Source organism: Athene noctua, chromosome 5 (assembly GCF_965140245.1).
Source record: "Athene noctua chromosome 5, bAthNoc1.hap1.1, whole genome shotgun sequence".
In the NCBI taxonomy this organism is placed as follows: domain Eukaryota; kingdom Metazoa; phylum Chordata; class Aves; order Strigiformes; family Strigidae; genus Athene; species Athene noctua.
Genome location: NC_134041.1, coordinates 64736672 through 64759088, shown reverse-complemented (window position 1 = coordinate 64759088; position 22417 = coordinate 64736672). Strand labels below are relative to the sequence as shown.

Below are 22417 nucleotides of genomic sequence, written 5' to 3'. Positions count from 1 at the left end.
TAATAAATACTGGAATAGACAAAAGCATCTAGGTACTGTTCATATTATTAGCTCAAGTGTAGAGAATGCAGATTATACGCCCTCCAAATTATCTGTTCAGCAACTCCATGGAAAGATGCTGGCGTAGAGCAGCACCAGAGAGCTCCACGCTGAGGACTTGACGGCAGAAGTTTAGAAAATACAAATATATTCTGCTCTCAGCAACAGGTTGGGATTCATTTGAACCTCACTACACAACTGGTGACATTGCTCACAAATGCAGTGCTAGGGGATGTATAGTCAGGCTCGTACAGGTTTTATACATCCAGCGCTGTGGTTCAGGCCAGACCTCTTCTGAGCTGAGCTAATTTAAGGAGCCCTCAGCTTCCTCCATTTTAGGACACTGCACTTACCAGTGGCAGATGACAAAACCAGATTTTAACTCATTTGTATTCCACTACACCAGTATGGCAGTAACTGTGGAAGTCTTTAATTAGTAGTTTCACTTTTGACCAGAACCAACATAAATCTCAACAAATGTAATCAGGAAGAAATCCTTTACTAACAAAACACGCTACCTTTTTTAGCAGATATAATTTAAAGCTACTTGATTTGGCAAACTTCAGAATCCTATTAGCATTAGCAATCTTATTAGGGCAAATTAATAGCTAAAACTACTTTGTATGATGCTGCAATGCTGGTGGTTGGTGAGGAATATCAAGTGAGAGGTGTAAAGCTTTTCTCTCTTACAAGTATTAGTACATTTGGCCTCTCAGGTGACAGTATTATGCCTGAAAAGTGTCAGTCAGTATTTCAGAAAACAAATCATAGTAACAAAAGTTATTTGTCAGGCACAAATTCAACGTCATGAAGCTTTCTGTGCCCCACGGTGGGTTCTTCCATTGCTTCAAGCACAGGGATTCCCTCAGAAAAGTAACAAACATCTTTTGAACTTTAGACGTGAAAAATGGTGCATTCACAAAAGAGGTTTTAAAAATCATTGATCCCCTCTCCTTTTCTCAGGAGGGCGTATAAATTTCTTGCTCAAAAAGGGGAGTCACTGAAGAGCTGATCTGATGACAAAGGCACAGAGACATCCCCTCCCAGGTTGCCCACCAAGGCGAGGGGGAGCTGAAGGTGGCCACGGGACTTGCTCCCGACCTGGCGGGGCCCGGGGGGCAGCAGCCAGCCCCACGCCCCACTGCCTCGCAGGCAATCAGCAACAGACTTTTTAAATCAAAGAGGACAGAGAACTTCCCTGAATATGAAACCCAGAAAGACTTGGGTGGAGTAGAATCATGTGAATTATTCGCAGAAGTTATTAAAATCACTTCGTGTGGTGCGAAAAAATCCTTCGTCTGCTGTATGAAACCCGCTTAGCTCTTCACTAAGCTGGAGGGTCCACGGGTGGCTCCCACCAGAGCTTTGGCAGTCTGGCTGCAGAAAAAACCACGGGGAAGGCCCTGCCAGGGTGGCGTGGCCAGCACTTGCCCCGCTGCACAGTTACTCAGAGCCACGGCGGGCCAGAGCGGGCGCCGGGCAGGCAGGGCAGCGCAAATTAAGACATAAGCCATCTTGATTGGTTTTCTTCATCAAGAACGTGTGAGGAGCGACACGGAGAAAGGGTTTGTCCACCACTGGGGCGATGGGGGAGAGGGCTGAGAGCCCCACGTGATGCCCTGATGCGCGACACACCCCAGCGATGTCATGACGCACACGCACGTGTTTGCTCCAACGCTGTGATCCAGCGTGGTGATGTGACACAAAAGAAAGCGTGAGAGCAAAACACGAAAGGAAACGATCTTCCTCTGGTACTCCAGAGCATCCATCCCAGCTGCCTGTCACAGGCAGCACTTTCTGATAAACAACCCAACAATGAATTTGCCTTTTTTTTTTTTTTTTTTCCCTGGGAGTGTGGGAACTCCCACGCAGAGACTCAAAATGTGACAAGTCTGGAAGAAAATTGAGGATTCTCTTCTGAAAACCAAATTGTGCACAGCTGCTTTAAAAAAACACATGCAAAAAAAAAAAAAAATTCCTTTTGAACATGCAAAAAACTTTCTGCTTCAGTGGCTTCTGCCTTGCCATGAGACGTGCTCCTGCAGACTGCTCACACGACAGGAACAGACCTTATTACACAATCCAAACTCAAGGTGCTTTCTTCAGTGGATAACGTGTGATATTCATTTCCCAGGTTCTTTTAATTTAAATTTGGGCCACAAAAACCACTGAATAATTTGCTGGCAACCCCACCTCTCACTCAGGTCAGCTCTGAACATGCATGGCTAATTCAGAGAGTGTTATCTCTAATGACATTTATTTATATAACGCTCAAAGTTCAGGTCTATTTTTAACCCCGGCTTTCCCTCCAACGACATTAACGTCTCTGTCAAGACACCTTTTCTGATGTCAAGCACGTGGAGGGAAGGGCCAGGCCAGCGAGCACCTCGCTGGAGGACAGCAGTAGCAACCATTTCACTTCACCTTCAGGAATTTTACTTTTCCATCTCCCCCCAGCTGGTTCAGATGTCAACAATAAATGCAATGTTTTCTGAGCTGGCTTTCCTTGACCAGCTTTACCGCAAGGATATTATTTTAAATGTCATTACAATTTCTTTAACCTGTAACTGTTCAAACCATTAACCACTGAAAACTGCTACCCATGACCTAGTGTCAAACTGTGTTTTGTATATGCTAAATTGCATCATGCAACGCTTTTAAGCCTGTGTTGTTTGAGTTCCTATGTTTCCAAGACAAAGGCCACAGCTTCCTTTATGCTTCTTTGATACTCATTGTGCCACCAAAGTCTAAGGAGCCCCAGTTCCAACAAAACAGTGACTCAAAACAATACATTATTTTAAAGTTCAGGTTGTGATATGGAAGAAAAAAAAAAAAGCCTCCAAAGACTAATCTACACTGTTTTGGTGCAGGCAAGAAAATAAAAGCCTTGCAGAGCTTTCAGAAAGGCAAGGCAGCGGGGGCTCAGCACACGGGGACTAGGCTCCCCAAAGCCATCCTCATTCCTGCTGCATCACAGCACTCAAATCTGAAGCCTTCACCATCAAATCTAGCAGAGTATCAAACAGGACAGCTACAACCAGGATTTAAATAGAGAATCTGTCAGGCTGGATGTCTCATACGTGCTTCCCTCTTTAAAATAAAAATCTTACTCCTAAATTACAGGTATTTAAAGTGCGTTAACACAGTTAGCTAGTGTTGCTCTCCACTATACGTGCTCTTTTTTGGTTTTTCTACTTATAAAGATAAGAAGGTGTGAATATTGCAGCCACCACCACGTCAGAAAAAACACAGAAAAAAACTTTCAGAATTTGTATTCTACTATTTAATTTCAGAAAATAAATTATACTCTTAAATGTGCATTATAGCTAGAGGACTGTCTTGTTCCTGACTGGGGATTTTTGACTCAGCAGGCATTATATGTTAATCATGGTATTTATGAATAAAAAGTGATGAGACAAAATATTAATCTTTGAGGCTTATCCATACCCTTTAATACATAAATCAAAAGTCAGGGTTGTTTGGCTTCATCATATCTTATGCACAATGGCATAGTCATAAAAATTATATGCTCAAGCACATGCAAGAATTACAGCTTTTCACTTCCGATTTTGTTTCTGAAGATATACATTAATAATTTGACTAATGTAGTGTAACTTCTAAGGTAAAAGCGTCAAGCGCCCCCCAATCAATTCCCCTGCAGTGGCAAATCAGAATTTGTTCTTAATTGATGCTGTGACATACATGAGATTGGTGAAGAGCCAGAAGTTAAACATGATCAGCATGGGCTATCTGTACTACAAAGAAGATGAGACAAAGCAAGCTGCTCATTATGAGAAGTACAAAGGATGCCTTGGATTGGGGTCCTGCCTCTGATTTACCTTTCTCTTGCAGCTTTTATTGGGAAGAGCAGCACAATTTACTGACTCCCTCAACATGTGAGATTTTGGCATTAACGATCCCAGCCGCTTACAGAATCACAGACATTAGAGCTAGAAGAGGTCACCAAACCATCTACCTGGATAATCTCAGTTTATAAAAACCCTGTTAAAAATAAAAGGCTTTCAAGACAGCACAGAAAGAAATACTGAAGAAAACACCACCCCTCGTTCCAATCAAATCACAAAACTCCAGGGGAAATTATCATCTCCCTGTTAATTTTTCAGTGAAAAATTGAACCCAAGAGCAACTAAATAACTTGTCTGAAAGCAGCCAGAGTCAGCAGCAGTTAATAAAAAGCACAATTCACTCCACATCCCCAGCCTGAACAGAATAACCTCAGGTAAGAACAGCCAGATGCATAATTATGTAAGCAAACTTTACCTTCAGTCCAGTAAATTCTGGGAAAAGTTTAAGAATCCAAAGATGCTAGAGAAATCAGTAAAGATAACAGATGAACAGAGGACTGTAAGCCTGGAACAGGGAAGGATTTGGCTAATTACTAACAGAGAGGCTGCCAGCATCCCAAGCCGGATGACCCGGCATCAGGCACGATGCTGATTTTATTAGCTGTCACATATCAGATGTGGACTGTGCTTTAATCTGTTCTCCAGTCACTTAATTCACAAAAGACGTGTCTAATAAAAAGTGAACTCAGCTACTCTCAGAAGCTTTTTCTCATCATTCCAACAGAGCAGATGCAAACTCTGTGATATCAAATACTTATGAACCCTTGCATTCCCTCCTCTTAATATATGCTGATTCCTTTTCAAGTTTCAGCAACAACAGTACAGCTAGAGATAGAAGTACAGTGGCAAATGCATTCATTTCTGATAATTTAAGGAACTTCTGATAAAACTCACAAGAGCCTGAAGTGTCTCTGCTGTTAAGCTCAGGAAAATGAAATCTGGCAGATGAGTACACTCAGGTCAGAGTAAATACTCAGTTTCCCATGAAATTCCATCCCCATATAGCTAAATTATACCCACAGCACAGCACAGACTCGAGATAGTCAGTTATGCCTAATTTACCTATGAACTCCAGGGATGTCCAAGTTCCCATTCTTTGCTGACTTTTCTGAGTCACTCCGATACAGACAAGACTGAAAATCAAGACTTTAAGCAGAATTTCCAGGCCGTTACTGATAACCCTGGGACACGTTCATTTTGCTACAGTCTCATTACTGCATCCACAGGTATGTGTGTGCCTACATCTATGTGTATAGATATGTGTGTGTATTTTTAAGAAGAAAAAAACCCCACTCAACAGGTATCACCATAACTGTTTCTTTTTATGTAGCGTGAGGTTGAATAGCATGGAAAAAACAACAAGATATGTAAACACTGACTAGAGTTATTTATCTTTCCAGACAGTGAAATAAGAATGTAGAGGAGGGCTTTATTTCTTAAATCATCTGCTTTTTATATGCCTTCTGGAAGCCTACCGTTATTTCAAAAGAAAGCAAGTTCATTTCATCTCTAACTTGGTTTATACAAACACTGAGTGAAGGCATCAAGCAATAGGTGCTCAGGCTACTTACCCAGATTATACCACATATCCCTGATTTCAAAACCAATCTGCCTCCTCATATCACCGTACCTTAAAAAAGAAAACAAAACCACCATTAAAAAAAAAAAAAATAAAAACAGTAAACAGAAACATCTCATTTCAAAATCTGAGCAGTATTCAAAAGTATTTGAAATGACGGGTTCTCCAAATGCAACCGCTGCAATAACAGCGCACGCCCCCCCTCACCAGCTCAGTGATGTGCCCGTAAGCCCTGACCTTTCCCCAATGTCCCTTTCACAAGGGACTGAGCCACAGAGGCTGCCTGACACGTCCTGGCTACCCCAAAAGCCCCAGACACACAGCCACCAGCTTCTCTTCCTCGCCTCATGTTCCTTGCAGTCCCTCAAAAAAACCCCCAATTTTCAATTTCTGCAGCAATACTCACCGAAGGGAGAACACACACCAAACATTCACCTGTGCAAAACCTCTCTTTGCCATGTTTTCAGACTACCCTTCGGGACACATGGGTGCTTACAGAGATTAATTGTGAGCATTTTCTATTTTTCAAAAGGTAATGGCTGGAGAAAGCAAATAGCTTCACGGCCTAAGGCTGTGTTTTATTTTTATACACCCTCTTTGCATAGCATTGTCCTAGAAAATAAAACAAGGAACACCTTGTGACATCTTGTACTTTGATGGGCAAAATCAGAAAGAGAAGGTTTCGATGTTCCAACGAGATTTTGTGTCCTGCCCAGCTGGACCAGAAGTGAGTGGTCCCAGGCCAGAGCTGGCGGCACAAATACCTCACATCTCCCATCAGGGTTATTTTTAATATTCCACTCCCTGTCCGTGGCAAACGTCCTATTGCGTTCATTAACGATGGGATCAGAACCATAATGAGCTCCAAGAATGTATTTGCTACACAGAAGATTTGCATGTTAAATAACAATATGAGCAAAATGGTACTGTCTGGCAACTTGTGGGATTTTTGTGGGATAATAGCGAGATACCCTGTCATTAATACAGATTAAAGAGATTCTTCTGCATCATTAAGAATCTGTTATTATCTAATACTTAAATGCAATATTTAGCAAAACCTATAAATTACAATAATTAATTTTTAATTCTTAAATATTTGACGTTTTGAATGAAATATATACTTAAAAAGACGGGTGAGTGTGATATTGAATTAACTGATTAATTATATCCCTTTGGCACAGAACTGGTAACGGTTTCACACAGCAATAAAAGTTAGTGCTTCCAGACCATACATTTATTGCATCTCGGAGAATTTATGGTCTTGATTTCTGTCTCCAATACATGATTAAACTGAAAATAACAACTTGTAAAATCATTATAAACAGAGATTTACAATTTAGCAAACTTCATTAAGTAACCACTTCAAATTACTTCACCTATTTATTTATGTTAGCAGTGAGAAATGTCTGTTGATTTCTTAAATTTCTTCAGCAAGATATACTGCTAGGTTTAATACTAAAATCACTTGAATAAATTTTCTGTCTAAGGTTCCCATCCTCACAAAGAGGGAATATCAGTCCACAAACGTATCTGACAGTAATTTCCAGTCCAATTACAGCTCAGCTGTTTTGTTTTTTTTTTTTTGTTCAGACCGGGAGTTTGCACTGAACTAAAATGCACACGTAGGTGCACACCGATGTTGGAGAGAGCAAGGGGAGGCCGACAGCAGCCACCGCTTGCATCCCTCTGCTCGTTAATTGAACGGAGCGCTCTGCCTTTTGAAAAAATATCCCTTTCACTCTTAATTACAGAAGAGAATTTGCATCATTAGTCTCATCTTGTACAAAACCATTTTGTTCCATAAATTCTAAATTTAATGAAAGAAAATTTACCTAGCTCTACAAAACCATCTCAATTTCCTCTTGCAAATGTATAACTATAAAGTTAATTATATTTATAGCACAAGTACAAAAGCCTGAGCTCTGCTTGACATCACTTTTCCACTGAACTTCTAAATATTCCTGCTTCATCAAGGAAGTCCCACGAGTCACATGTACGTAGATGAGATCATACAGCGCTTAAAAATTCTGTTTCAATGCTTAGGCAAAGCACAGCTTCCAAAGGAAGCTCCTCAAAACCCACGATGGAGTGCATGAGTTTGAAGGGCAGAACTTTGCTGCCAAAAAACCCCCGAAGGGATGGGACATAGAGCCCTGTCTGTTCTGGTCAAAGTCTGCAACCCACACAGTTAAAGTAAAAAGCCTTTTAAAATCAGATCTCACTGCAGCAGTGATAAACTCTTCCCGTTCTCACTGTGATCTCTCTCACCGCTATGGAAAAAGGCTTCAGTTTAGAAGGTGAAGTGATACAAACAGCATCTTCTCTCTATATATCGATATATAATACATATTATACGTACAAGGAGCCTGAGCTGTACTTGTTCAGGGAATCAGAGCTTTGAAACTTCGCCCTTTCGTGCATTAACTGTGGTAACCTGATTAACTAGGGGAACAAACCGCTTTTGCGGACGCTCTTTGCAAATATTATGACACAAAAAGAGAATCCACACGCCGTGTTTGAAAACACGTACCTGCCTTTTTTCAGTGCTCAGTGTTTAGTTAATTAAAGATAAGGTCCACTGCATTGAAACCCCAGTGAAATTTAGGAGAAATACATACATTAAATAAAATATTCATGCTCCAGTCTTATTTCCAGTCTTTTTTCTTTTGACAGGTTTCATTTGCTGTGGGACTCTGAATAGCAAGCGGGTAGTTCAGGCTCCCTGTTCAGAGGTAGGCAATGTAATCCCTTTTAACCAGGAAAGCATACAAGACTGTGGTTATACAAACCCATTCTTCAGGGATATCGCAGTGAAACTGGCTGTAGTTACAAAAATTCACTCTAAAAGGCCGTTAGGGATTAAGCAATAAAGAGCGCATGTAAAATGAGATTAGAGTAAGCACAAAGCTAAAGTGATTTAAAAATTCAGTTTTATAATATGTTAATACTTCTGAAAAGTCTTGACTTTATGAACATCCTGCAGTATAAAATACTGTCTTCATCAGTAATGAATCATGTAATTTAGATCTTGATTCAAGGGTAGAAACACATGCAATACTTGATTCATGTTTTTAAAACCAACCTTTCATTATACCATGATTGCATCTCAATTTGAATGGATTTAGCTAAGGAATTAAACTAAAATTATGTTAATAGACCTCAAGTTCTTGTCCATGATTTAGATGATGAATAGGACTTACTTGTTAAGTATTTTTGCTCTTTTAGCACTTGAAAAATTCTCCAGTTGTAAAGACTCTTGTGTGAGAAAAGCAACAGCCAGGTGGAAGTAGTTGTTCCAAAGCTGAAAGCCCCCAAAATGACAAGAATAGGTACCATTAATTCTCTGAAATGTTTTTCTGCACCCCTACAAAACAACTTAGAAGCATCTAAATTATGCACATAAATATTTAAAGGAGAAATTGACAGACACCACAGATATGGTGTTTCTTGACATATTCTTAGTATCTCTCTTCATTGTGTTTACGTTTCCATGACACATTCCCCATCTACAAATCCCAGTGGATTGTGTTTTGATGAGCCAAGTAAAATTAGATGTGAACACATAAATACAAAGAGGAAAAAAAAAAAAAAATCCTGAAAAAATGACCTAAACTGTCACGTTTCCCATCAGCAGGACAATCGGATGCTGCATCCCGGGATCCACGTTTGAGGCAATAATTCTGCTAAAGCATCTTCTGCAGAAAGGGGGAGGACAGCCCTGTTTGCTGTGCCTGGAGGAAAGGAGGAGTTTTCTATGCTGGGTAAGACTCGGTGCTCTTCTAGGACAAGACCCCCAGGACACGAACGGATCGTACGTACCTACTGAGCGTGAAATGACTTAACTGGGCTAACTGGTCACCTGGGGGTCATGATGACACAGACAGACACCAAAATTAATGCGTTTGGGGCAGAAATTTATTACAACATTAACATCAGTCCTCAAGACACTGATGGGTTTTTCCTTACCTGTAACTCGAAGTTGGCTTGATCAAGAAATTTTTTGTTTAGCATATCTGCATACTGATTAATTGCTCGCAGGAAGACTCTGAAAGATCAAGAGAAAATTACATAATTACACACTCTTCTGTGGTACCTTTGTACATTTGGCATCCCAATTAGACAAAAATCTGATTCTGTCTGGAAAGTGAAATCTGTAGCTGTTCCATGAAAAGCAGTGTGATCTCACCGTTGTTAAGTACACAGAATTATATGCAGATGTTCTGAGAATCAATCAAGTAAATTAGCATATGCAGAAACAGAAGGAATGTTTCGGATAAAATCACTTGTCTTTAAAATATCACATGATAATCAATACGTAATTTAAGAATTCAGTTTACCAGAAAACAATATATATATATTTTTTAACATTACAGCATCGTAGCGTTGTATCTAACCCAGACCTGCAATTGTCTGTATTTTAACTTGCAGGTCAAGCAAAACATGTTTTGAAACACGAGGCAAACGCTTTTTTACTTATGGTACAATAACACACAAAAATGCTGTTGAAGGACAATCTTCAAGCCGTTGTTCACTGTTCCACTTCTAAAATGCTAATTTAGTACCCGGTGTAGTTTACGGCTTTTTGCAAAGGATGCTTCTTAAATTGCAAGAGGAGTTTGCTTGACAAGCTTTAAAAATAAAACCAAATGGTATAGTATAAGTAGGTCACTACATATTCATGGTGCTGAAAAGTAAACATATTATTCTTTGGTACCCTAATCTCCAGCTTCAAAATAAACATTATATTCCTCCTGAAAACTTTATATTTATGCTATGAAACTGTCAGCTAATGCTCAGACAAATGAGCTTGTCTTCTAAGCAGACTGCGGTAGAGATTTATGTCTCCTGAAAGTACCTGAAAGATAAAGACTACTCATGACACGTAGTACTCTTCCCGCCCCCAATAGCAATCTTGAAAAAGAGAGTTCACCGTTGAATGCAAATAACAAAGTTAATCTTTCTACAGGCTGACAAATATCCGAATTATTGAAAACAAACCAGTAGAGGCAGTTAGCAGATCTTTTACTGAATTCACCTAGTGAAGAGATCACCTAGTGACCTCTCCTACAAAAAAAAAAAAAAAATAATTGGTTAAATGTTTGGTAACCCAAGAGAAATGAAGCCTCAAGATAACACAAGGGCACATCAGGATGCTGAGAGATTATTTACATACCCTAAATTAAAAAAGAAAGGCAAAAATTTGGATGCCAGTGGGATGTATCTGTACTATAAAGGCAGATCACCACCCAGCAGTGCAATGGAGGAGAAGGAAAGTATCCAAACGTGAAAATAACAATCAAATTTATGAAAGAAAACACGAGGAAAATTTAAAAGATGAAAGAATATATGAAATATAAACAAATATATTAAAAAATTGAAGACATACATATATGTAGGCATCCATCCATCCATCCATCCATCCATCCATCCATCCATCCATTTAACAGTATTAATCTTTATGGCTAAGATGTCATAGGCATCCAGCACACGCAGAGATGCATTTCAGGAACAGCACTTCTGCGCATTATTCACCAGTATCTTTGTCAGTGTATATAGTTGGAAACAACTTCATTATGAGACCTTATAAACGAGATGAATTCAGCGTACACAATAAAACACTGCAGATAGATATGTATTTTAGATCTATGATTCAATTACTGAGCTGTAGCACATACTAAGATTGAAACTGAAGTTATCCATGTAATCAGACTATCAACAGTTTGATATGTAGACTTATACCTTGTTTTGTTTTGTGGTTTTAAAGTCTGGTAATACTAGGAGATTCGTAAGTCTTCTGAGAAGAATTAGTAATTGAACATAGTAGGAAGGGCCATCTAACGCTCCTTGCCTTATGAAGATAAAATCAGTTTCAATAGAGGGAGGATTATGCCTGCAATTTCATTATGTTGCCTTAAGACATTACTGTAATGTATTCAATCTGCTCCATCTAATTAAGGTTTGGAACAATCTCATTACTTTATATACCATTATTTTTCTTTAAATTGTAACTCTTGTTTTTCCCCTGTATCAATTCTAGTGAAAATCAATAAAGAACAAATAACGCAGAATCTACTGTAGGCTGGGACTGCAGAAGGCCCACAGCACAGCCCAGCACGTGTTGGTCTGTAGTTTAATTAACCACCACCACACTCTCATAGCCCATGTGCTACCCCTGTAGGCAGGCTGCATTAGGAAGGTGGGGACTCCTCCCAACTTCCTACAGAAGAACATCAAAAGAAGAGCTGCAGAGATTTATAGTGTTGATTTGTTAATTATTCAAACCCCATTTTAACTTTGATTTAATTTGATGATACACTCAATCCTTCTGTTACTGGATAAAACACTTCCTATCATACGGCAGCGAAAAAGACCAGTTCTTGTCCCAGTGAAAGTCAACAGAACTGTATTTTTACTACAACAGTCTATCTTCAGTTGCAAATCAAATGTAAGTCCATGAGGATTTTATGTTTTGACCAGTGCTGAAAGGATTGCTGGAAATATTGACAGTCCCTTCACTACAACATGGGGGACAGTCAAAATAGGACTATTCCAGATCCTGGCACTGCAAAGTGAAATGTGACTGGCACAGTACAGTAAGATCCATCCTGAATAATTCAGATTTAACAGAGGAAAAGGGAAGTTATGAAGTGGATTAATCAGCAACTGATTTAAGTACTACAACCTCCTGGTACAACCGCAGTCACTAGGATGACCTTGTCATGACTAAACTCACAGTATTTCTAGTATCATCTAGTACCTCCAGTACCAAGAGGAAAGAGCAAAATTATGATGATTTTTATCTGATGAAATTAATTTTAAGAATATATATTAAAATATGGGCAATAAGAAGTAGCAAGTTGCATAGCATACCGGGACAACAAGAGTAGAAAGAGTTCATTACAGTACCTCTCCTTCACCTTGGTGTAAAGTTTATTGTTACAGGGCCCGACAAGGAAAGGCTGCATTTAGATAAATGTAGTTTTCTGTCAGGCTGAGATCACTGACTAGCACTCCGTGTACTTCTCACTGCCTTGTGATCTCTTACATACGCACACAAGAGCAAGGAGAGGTGTCAGCTGAGAAAAAAGTTAAGTATTTCTACCTGGAGTATTCAACCACCATCCTGTGAACAGGCTGCAATTCGGTGAAAAAGAATCAGAAAAAATAACAACAGACACAGGGCTGCAGGGCAAAAGTAAGATGGTTAGGTTGGCCTTGCTTCACCATTTTGGTACGACACTCAATCGCATGGTAAATCAGACAGAAAGATTACTACCCTGAAGAGATCATTTGGGTCTAAAAAAAATTTTGCTTGATGAATTCTTGGCTATAATCTGCAGAATGGTGTGTTATCACCTGTGAAGTTTGCTGCAACTCATGAATGTGAAACCAGTTCAGGTTTATGCCCAAATAAAATTCAGAAGAGGAAGCAGAAAGATTTTATGAATCATTCCAGGTGTTAGTTTAATCCTCTCCTTCCTCCAGAGCAGGTACTGACAATTTTCAGTAACTTCACTGTCAAAGTAACAGAAAAAAATCGAGGGAAACGTGGCTTTTCAGAATAGGCAGAATTAAAGCAAATACATCCGTTGTGTATGAAGAATAAGCTGGCTGCTGCTAACACATGAGAGGATGAAAGGTGTCCTCGCACATCACTGGGCCAACGGACAAGTAATCAAAAAAAAAAAATCTCCTGTGCTCAGATGGAGAACATCAACCCGCAGTGGCATACCTTATCTCGCTATAATTAATAATAAAGATTAGCTTCCAGTTGCATGTGCACAAAAAGAAGTGCTTTTCAAGTTCAGTTTCGATTAACAAAAGAATACATTGTCCGTGTCAGGAAGACTCACAAAAGTTAAACCTTGAAAAAGAGAGAAGTTCAGAGACTGGAACTGATCGCAATCACTCTGCTGCAATACCGAGAATGTCGCACACAGCAACAAAATCTAATGCTAACATACTGGAAAAGATTTGTTAGACAAAAGACTTTATCAACCCAATTAGAAGAAGGAAATTAACATTTCCAATGATGTGACTGGAATAGGAGGACTATGATTACAGAAGGAAGTAACTTCAGGATATGTGGAAGGAAGAATGACCGTTACAGGGCATTAAGGATCAACCAAATAACAAAATTAACATCCTGGACAGATGAGGTTTATGTGTGCTGAGCCCCTGGGGATGGGATGAGTGGTGCTGGGGATGGCTCCCAAACGCATCAGCAGCTTTCTGTGGTCTCTTCTGTTGTAGTTAGATCCTCTGAGGCAGGGACTGTCCTCTAACTCTGTGCTCAGCCAGCCTCCATCACAGTGAGGTCTCACACCATCGCCTGGATTTCTTAGTATTTCGTCCCTGTTCATGTATTTCCTGATAGGACACCTTATCAGTTCTCCAGGAGGAATTATAAATTGCACAAATGCACAGTGGAAGGCTCCAAAAGCGTGTTAGATGGTGGGCAGCAAAGCAGCTGAGTGTCAAAGTGCCATCGTGCTGCGAAGTGCTCGGCTGGGCTTGTGTTGGGATAAGGGTCCTCCACTGTGAGACACAAAATACTTCTTCTTATCTACTTGGCAAGGCCTTGGGTGGAATATTGTTCAGCTGAAGTCACCACGCTTCGAGTGACACAAAAATATGGCAGAGAACTCAGCTGAGGGAAGCAAGGGGACAAGAGATGGAGAACACCATGGCACAGGTTAGACAGTAGGAAATACTTTGTCATGCTTAGGACAGACCAACAAGAGCAGAAATTCTCAAAAAACCCACAAACCACCAGGTTGAGCAAACACCTGTGATGTGGTTGGGTGTCATTCACCTTGTCCTGCCTTGGGCAAAAGGACAGATTAGTACTAATTTCTTCAGTAATTTCTCCCCATTTATGGCTCTCAATCAGAGTGAATAAATCAATTAATATGCTGCTGATCCAAGCCATGAACTAAGTTCAACTGCAACAACTGAGTTCTGGGTATTTTTACTGTTATTGATTACTAATCACTTCCTATAGCTGCATAGGAGGTTAAATGGTTTGTGGATACACGCTTAGAAATTGTTCCAAGTACTGCAAAAAATAATCGTTCAATTCTTTAATTTTACCGTTATACAGAGGCTCTTTTTTTTTTTTTTTTCCTACAAACATCCTCAGTGAATTCAGGAGGCTGTTCATATATATCAAATCTAGACTTCAACTGGCAATAATAAATGAGGAAGGGACAAAGGGATTCAATTTATAAGTGTAAAAGTAGTCACTGTGCCAAACAACTCTTTTTTTTTTTTCTCTTTCTCAGGTACAGTCAGTTTTCTTCCTCCATTCTCTCTTATAATTAGTCAAGTGTCCTGATTTGCTTGCTCACTCATGTTTAAAAATATTCTATGCCCCATTTTCTTTCTTTCAGCTTCTCACATCGTTGGAAAGTATTTGCAAAAGCTAAAGGAGCTGAGGAAAGCTGGAAGCCGCATGATGCTGCAGCACACCTCTCATCAGGTAACGCACACACACAAATCAAACTGCCGCTGCGAAAAAGATTGTTCTGAAGAAATAATCTAGAGAGAGAGATTCCAAAAAAGTAGAGACGTTCTTACAGTAGATTCCGTTTTGTACATTATTTTGTTAGCTCTAGCACACAGGGATTTGGACTTACACTATAAGCACTTATGCAAAATACTCTGGAAAATGTGAGACAATAGAAGGTACAAATGTACTCGCCGGTATTTTTCTTTAAGTGAACATCGGAAAAGAAGAACGAAAGAACGAGCTGATGACTTCCCTAATGACAGAATAATTATCTAAACAAGAATACACAGAAACAGCTTAAAATAATTTAGGTTTAGCGATAATTCAATAAAAGAGAGAGAATTTGGAGTGAGGTTATAAAAGGCACTATTATGATGTCATTTCAGTTAATTTAGATGGAAGGATAATGAATGCTTTATTACAGCTGATCAGCCTTCCTGCACATCATCATGCTTGCCATGCTTGAGCTTCTGCTTCTCTGGGAGACAAATTTACTGTGCATATATGAGACAGACTACTCTTATCTTGTCAGACTGCGTATGAAACAACAGACCTAGACCTTGAAATCCCAATGCAAAACCCAGACCTGAACAAATGCTCGCTAAAGCATGAATAGCAAAGCCTTCTTTTAAACAGCAATCACTTCAAATACCTTCAAATTCTTTTTCAACGTCTCAGTGTTGCAAAGCACAGTTAAGTTTTAAACAACTTTTTACATATGAATTAAAACTTGTATTTTAATACACTCCTATAGACATTTCTCTATTGGCGTTGCATGCGGTACGGTGATTGTCCAATTATTTTAAGCCTGGAACACAGAGAATATGTAGTGATGTCATACGTGTATTTTGTAAAAGTCAAATGAAAGTCAAAATCATTAAAATGAGTGAGCATGAAGGTATCTGCCCTCCTTGCATCTCTCCCCAATTTTCTCCCTTCCCAAATCCTCTCCCTCTTTTCTTTTCTGGTGATGTTATAACCCGTTCACCCATCTTCACACCTCCAGTGCCCGGCCCAAATGAAGGTTTCCAAAATCCTTTTCATTTTACACTTCCGTATATGACACTTCTCTGCCCAGTCTACCTCTGGGTTTTTTTAACCAAAAATGTAAAGGATTCCTTGTAATATCCTCTAATTCATCAGGCTAAAGAGCAGTGAATTTTTTTTTTTTTTTTTTTAAAAAGAAGAAACAAAAACCTTGATAATTTGCTTTCTTTTGAATTACAATTCCTAGGCTGACTATAATAGCACAGAGTAATCCCAGTGTGAAGACTTGCTACTAAATACTTACATTAGCATAATCTTATAATGTCTAGTCCACACCAGCACAGGTGCACCATGTCACATTATTAACCTATTTTCTAATAAATATTTCAGAAATGCTTTTAGCATATTGTCTATAATCACTGACACCTCTTTCCTAATTTATATTCCGTGCTGTCTGTCCTCTAAAACAGTGGGGAAAGATGAATGAAAAATAACTGCAAGTTACAAAATACCCAAGGACAAACTTGTGGTCTGACTACCAATAACAGGTACCCTGTAACAGGCGCTATGTATTATTTTCCAAACCACCTTTGCAGTACAGAGCTCTCGTCCCTTAAAATCAAATTGACAGAGCAACCCTGTTACAGCACCGGACAAACAAACGCCAAACGTTTACAGAAAGAAACGGTATTAAAAAGAGATTTGGATTTACATCCCATTCAAATCCAATCCAACGCTCAACCTGAAGCGTAGCTGCCTGTTTAAGGGACGTGGTGTTGGGTCAGAGCACAGGGATGCAGAGGTTGGAAAGTGCCTCTGGACATCTCTGGTCAAACTGGAGCGGGTTGCTCAGGGCTGCACCCAGGTGGGTTCTGAGTGTCTCCAAGGATGGAGATGCCTCCCGTGGGCAGCCCCCTTGGACAACCTGGGGCAGCGTCTGACTGCCCTCAACCTCCTCCTTTCTCGACGACTTGTCCTGAAGCCTAGGCTGTGGCTTCTTGACAACTTTCAGAGCGCAGGAAAGAAGCAGCTTTAAACCCTTTAACAAAAGCACCAGTAAACTTTGTCTCCTGAAATTTTATCTAAGATATAACTACAGCCATGGATATAACCTTATGTACTAAATTTCACCACCTAGAGATTTTATGACAGAGTAATAAAAGCCTGGAAATAGTGTTTTCTAATGGAAATGCTAGACGACAATTTAATTTAGGAGTTTTTAGCTAAGGCTACAATACTGGGAAAGCAGCACCTAGTGCAAGTGGACATCATTATTGTTCCTCTAATCCAAAAGTTAATATTCTAAAGGAAGAAGACTTACTGAATACAAAGAGACTGTTTCCATTATGGTAGTTGGCAAAAACTTGCAATAGATCTTGTAATTTAAAACAAATGTAATTTGTTGTGGGACTGCTGGAAGAAATCTCTGCAATCAGGTTAGCTATTAAACAAGCAGTTTTCATTATAATGCGCTGCTCAATAAAATGCAAAAAGTCTTTGCTACGGTACAGATATCATCACCTTATCCTTGGTGAGTTTATCGGCTAAAAAAGAGCCCTTCCAAGCAAGTGTGCAACCACAGAGGATAGGTCCATGGGCTCTCGGATGCTCGCCCAGGCCGCTGGCCAGGGCTGGTGGATCTCTCCCCCAGCCTCCTGTTTTCATGGGCCAGGAGCTGCTGTGGCTGCCAACAGATCCTGAACCCACCTCTGCCTTTCCAAAGAAGGATGACAGCTTTCCTCATACAGGATGCCTGCAGGCCATTAAGAACCCAAGAGTGGAGGCTCCTGAAAGACACCATCTTAGTTGTTATTTTGCCTTGATCCTACATAGGAATTCATCTAGTTTTTGCAGTAGCAAAAATCAATAAAGCAGACGATTTCTTTCTTATCACACTGCTATTTAAAGCAGCATTCAGTCTGGAAAAAGAAATAATTTAAAAAAAGAAGCAACTCATGGGAAGTGCGGGAAAGGACTTTGCAGGTAAATTTTCCTGCAAAGCATGAAAGTTCTGACTGAATTTGGCCAAAAGTTTTCAAATACTTGACAGTGCCTCACAGTTTGTGGCACGGGAACCTCCCTCCTTTTCTGCTGACAGCACTGTCCTCTGTAATTCACCCGTTTCCATGGATGCTTAGATGTGAATACAGATTAAGGCTACTTTAGGTAATTATGGATAAATCAATAGAATCGATTTCCTCCATTTTAAATTCTTTGGCATTTTCATCAATCTTGCAATCAATTGTTAAGACGATTGCAACTGGCTAAACAAATGTCATAATGTTGCTTGAAATATAATCTCAATTTTTCCTGTGAGTATTCAATTACTTTATCAGAGTCCATCCCAGAATATTAATAAGGAAAAGGAAAGTAATCTGCAGATGAAGAAGGTATCCTAAGGTTAGTTTAACACCTATTCGGTGCTGCTGGGGTCACAAATGAGGTGTGCTTAGCAACTCAAGCTGCTGCAGAGATCGCTTCTCTTCGTCCACCACCCAAACAAGTTCATCGTGATGCCTGAGGGCAGAAAGTTTCCACGGGAGCTGAAAAGAATTTGGCTTTTAGTCCTATGCCTTAGGGTTACTTTCATCGTCTAACTACCAAGAACCACAAACACAGAGACACCGTCCGGAAGAGCCGAACTTTCACAAAACCAGGATCCACCTCCCCAGCAAACACACACAAGAAGTGACTCCCTTGGAAGAGGTTAAAATGCCATTTCTTGTAATAGATGGGAATGATAAACCACAGCAGCTGCTCTGCTTTGCTGCTCCACGGACACTTATGTGTCTGACAGCTATGTGAAGGGATCGCTAATGCTGGTAAAGTGAAAATAAAAAAACAACATAAAACCTTTCTGGAGCTTTAGGTAAGCCGGCATTTGATCCGAAGTGTGGCTCTCAGATATTAAAGTGACACAAAACGGTTTAAGGAGGCGGTGAGGGAGAGAGCCAAGCGAGACGAGAACAGTGCTCATCTCTGTACAGGCTACTGCTCGCCTAACCCCGCTATCAACCTTTGGACAAGATCAGTGGTTTGCTATTCTGTTAATTTTTCTTTCAGGCTTCTGTCTGATACTGTTTGTAGCAATGAGACAGGACTGGAATAAATGCCTGGATACGATGCTTCAATACCGGCCAGCCCCAGAAATGCCCATCAGGAGCCCATCGCTTCTGTGATTATTAACAGGGTTTTTGGGTTCCGTGGAAAGAGTTAACGTATCCTGCATACAAGGGATCGCACGCACAAAGAGTCTGAGATGATACAGCACAAAAATCAGGTTTGCAGAGCAGATAACAACTATATAACATTTATAACGTGGTGGGTTTTTTTTCCTGTTCTAGTACGTTCCTTATTTTGGGGAAGCCCAGAAACACGATTACCTCCGACTGCCTTCAGCATTCATTTCATCCTTACTAGGCATGTGTTTTCTGCAATATAGAGGAGCTTAATAATGCTGCAGATAAAACCAAATTGTCTCATAAGAAACTGCAATGGAACTGAGCAATCAAACCCATTTTGATTCACTCTTTTACCAAGCCTAGCACATGCCAGCAGAACTGCAGAGCAGCAGAGGGACTGCACCTCACTGAGTGGGTTCAGTTTTGGGCCCCTCACCCCAAAAAGGCCATTGAATGACTCGAGCGTGGCCAGAGAAGGGCAACGGAGCTGGGGCAGGGTCTGGAGCACAGGTCTGCTGGGGAGCGGCTGGGGGAACTGGGGGGGTTCAGTCTGGAGCAGAGGAGGCTGAGGGGAGACCTCCTGGCCCTCTGCAACTCCCTGCCAGGAGGGGGCAGAGAGGGGGGATGAGTCTCTGGAGCCAAGGCCCCAGCGCCAGGCCCCGAGGGAATGGCCTCAAGCTGCCCAGGGCAGGGTCAGGCTGGCTCTGAGGAAGGATTTCTGTGCAGAAGGGGCTGTTGGGCGTTGGAATGGGCTGCCCAGGGCAGGGGGGAGTCCCCGGGATCCCTGGAGGGGTTGAAGAGTCGGGCTGAGCCAGCGCTGAGGGATCTGGGGGAGTTGGGAACGGTCAGGGGGAGGGTCATGGTTGGGCTGGAGGAGCTCCAAGGGCTTTTCCAGCCGAGATCATTCTGTGATTCTGTGACATTTTGAACCCTGAAAACAAATTAATTTGCAGCCTTGCAGCAGTTATCTCCTGCATTGAAACAATGTGCTCCTGTGCACGGTGGCTGCAGCAGAGTCTTTGGATGGGTTCAAGGCCAGGGAGGATCCAGCACTCACTCTGATATGCCAATCCTCCCTGGAATTTTAGAGCTGCTAATTTGTTTCTGCCTGGTAATGTCAAAGCCTCAGAGGCAACCACAATCGGGGACACAAAAAAAAAAAAATGGCCAAGTGTGTCAATGGGACAAAGTTTTTGCTAAAAATTTTCTGTATTAAGTTGTGGAATACAATTCCATGTATATATATGCCACTGATACAAGCACACCATGAGGACAGCTTTCCATTTTAAGAAGCTTAAGCAACTTTTCCAGACATTCAGACCAGCAGACGTTAAGGTCCGTTCCCACACATTCAAGCACAGGTAACACACAGAAACAGCCGACAGAACCCACGCCCTGCCCCAGCATCCCCACGGATGGAGAAGATTAAAGCCTGGAAGCATCACTAAAGCACACCTGTTCTCTAGGGAAGGCTGAGCATCTCGGCACAGTTATACAACAAACACCAGCTTCAGCAGCCTTGCAACAAGATTCTCCAGAATGAAATCTGGTTCTCTACAATTTCTTTTATGCAGTGCTTTTATTTCACTCTCTCTTATTAATCCTGAGGAAGCTCTTTAAGCTACTAAAATATGCTACATGGATTAAGTAGATGTAAAACTACAAGAAACCACCTGGCTTTTGAAATACAAATATTAGCTTGGAAACGGTTTTCTTAGGACACCGTAAGACTAAAATTTTATTTTTGACAGCTGAGTTTGTAAGACAGGGAAATAACCTCAAGGTACTGCCATGTGTTGACTCCTCACCTCTGCTAAGGCAGAGCCGCATCAAAGTTGGCTTTAATGTGCACACAGGAATACGCGCGTCCCCAATACTAAGGCAAGTCTATTTACTTTGTCCAAAGAACAGCACTTGGAATTTGGAAATTACCCTAATTTGGAAAAGTTCCTGACTCCAGCAGCATCGCTGGACAGCAGCAAATTGGAGCATCCTCAGTCCCCCGGCGCAGATGGTGCGAGGCGCAGCGTGAGTGAAGTGAGAGTCAGGGCTGTGCTGTGAGTGCGTTCCTGAGCCTCGCAAGGACAAGACAGGCAGCCAGAAACTTCACAAAAATCAATGCCACTGCACTGATTTTCCTGGACTGGGTCAAAGTAGAGTTGGGCAAAAGGCCCGCACAACATTTATGCACCATTTATGTTCCTTTTACGTTCTCCTCTGGCCTGAATTACACATTTTGGCTATCTCTAAACAGATAATTTATAATGCCAGTGGCAGTGAAAGCCAGCAGCTTCTCTATGAGTAGACTTTAATTATTTTATGAGCTCATACGGGCAACAGAAACTAAGCGGGGAAAAATCCAGACCAGCCCCAATGCTAGGAGGTTTTCCCACACGAAAAACCCCCAACCAAACAAAATATTCATGTTGATTTTTTTTTTTTTAAACTAATGGTTTTATACAGTAACATCTAAAACTGTCCTAATCTTACGCAGTGCAGTATTATGTATGAAAGAATTTATTACTTTGCCATTGAAATGTTACCAGAGTGGAAAGAGCTGAATTTCCCACTGGGTGAGGCCAGGCTATGGCTCCCAGCCGAGGTGGGGAGGTGACAAGTGACAGCACCTTCCCCACAGCTCGGCACAAGGGCGCACATGTTCATGTGACAGAGTCTTTTTTATCCTTGGTAAACCATAAAAGCCTTCAAGGACTTTACGGCTTTTAAATTTCCTCATGCCTGTAGGAATACAAGTTTCTAATTCAGAAAGTTTTCAAGTACTCAGAGCTTCAAGCTTTTAAATTTATTTTTTTTTTCTAATATGTTACTTTAATCATAATTCCCAAAATTTTCATATAAAATCCTGTTTTTAATAAAACAATGGATTTGGAAGATAGAGTCTGATAATGGAAATTTTAAGGGAAAACATTAACGCAATCACTGGAGGTTGAGCAGAAGTTGAACATAGTTGGAAGGTATGGAGACAGCATATTCGAATCTTAATATTAAAACCAACAAGAGGTTGGTTTGCCTGATCTAAAGACCTGATTACCAAAATGTTATTTACAGCGCTGAAAAACGCAGACGGGAATAACATCTCTTTTTAGCGACCTGTCATCTAAAAAGTCTTTTAAACCACATCATGGTAGGACGTCTGTATTATAGATTCACACTAAGCCACTACACAATTAGCTTCATCTTGAGGTTTAAGCAACAACATATGCGTGAGGGTTTCCAGCACGGATGTGAGGCC

At 40.7% G+C, this 22417-nt stretch overlaps 1 protein-coding gene across 2 annotated transcripts in view; it reads right to left on the bottom strand.

Annotated features, from left to right (window-relative positions):
* Positions 1-22417, bottom strand: part of DOCK1 (dedicator of cytokinesis 1) — a 314808-nt gene that overhangs the window by 78888 nt on the left and 213503 nt on the right. For both annotated transcript variants that reach the window (XM_074907950.1, XM_074907951.1), the window contains exons 30-32: positions 9451-9529; positions 8685-8785; positions 5477-5535 (exon numbers count right to left, since the gene is read on the bottom strand). In XM_074907950.1, the coding sequence (XP_074764051.1) occupies positions 5477-5535; positions 8685-8785; positions 9451-9529 (239 nt within the window). The remainder of the gene's footprint in view (positions 1-5476; positions 5536-8684; positions 8786-9450; positions 9530-22417) is intronic.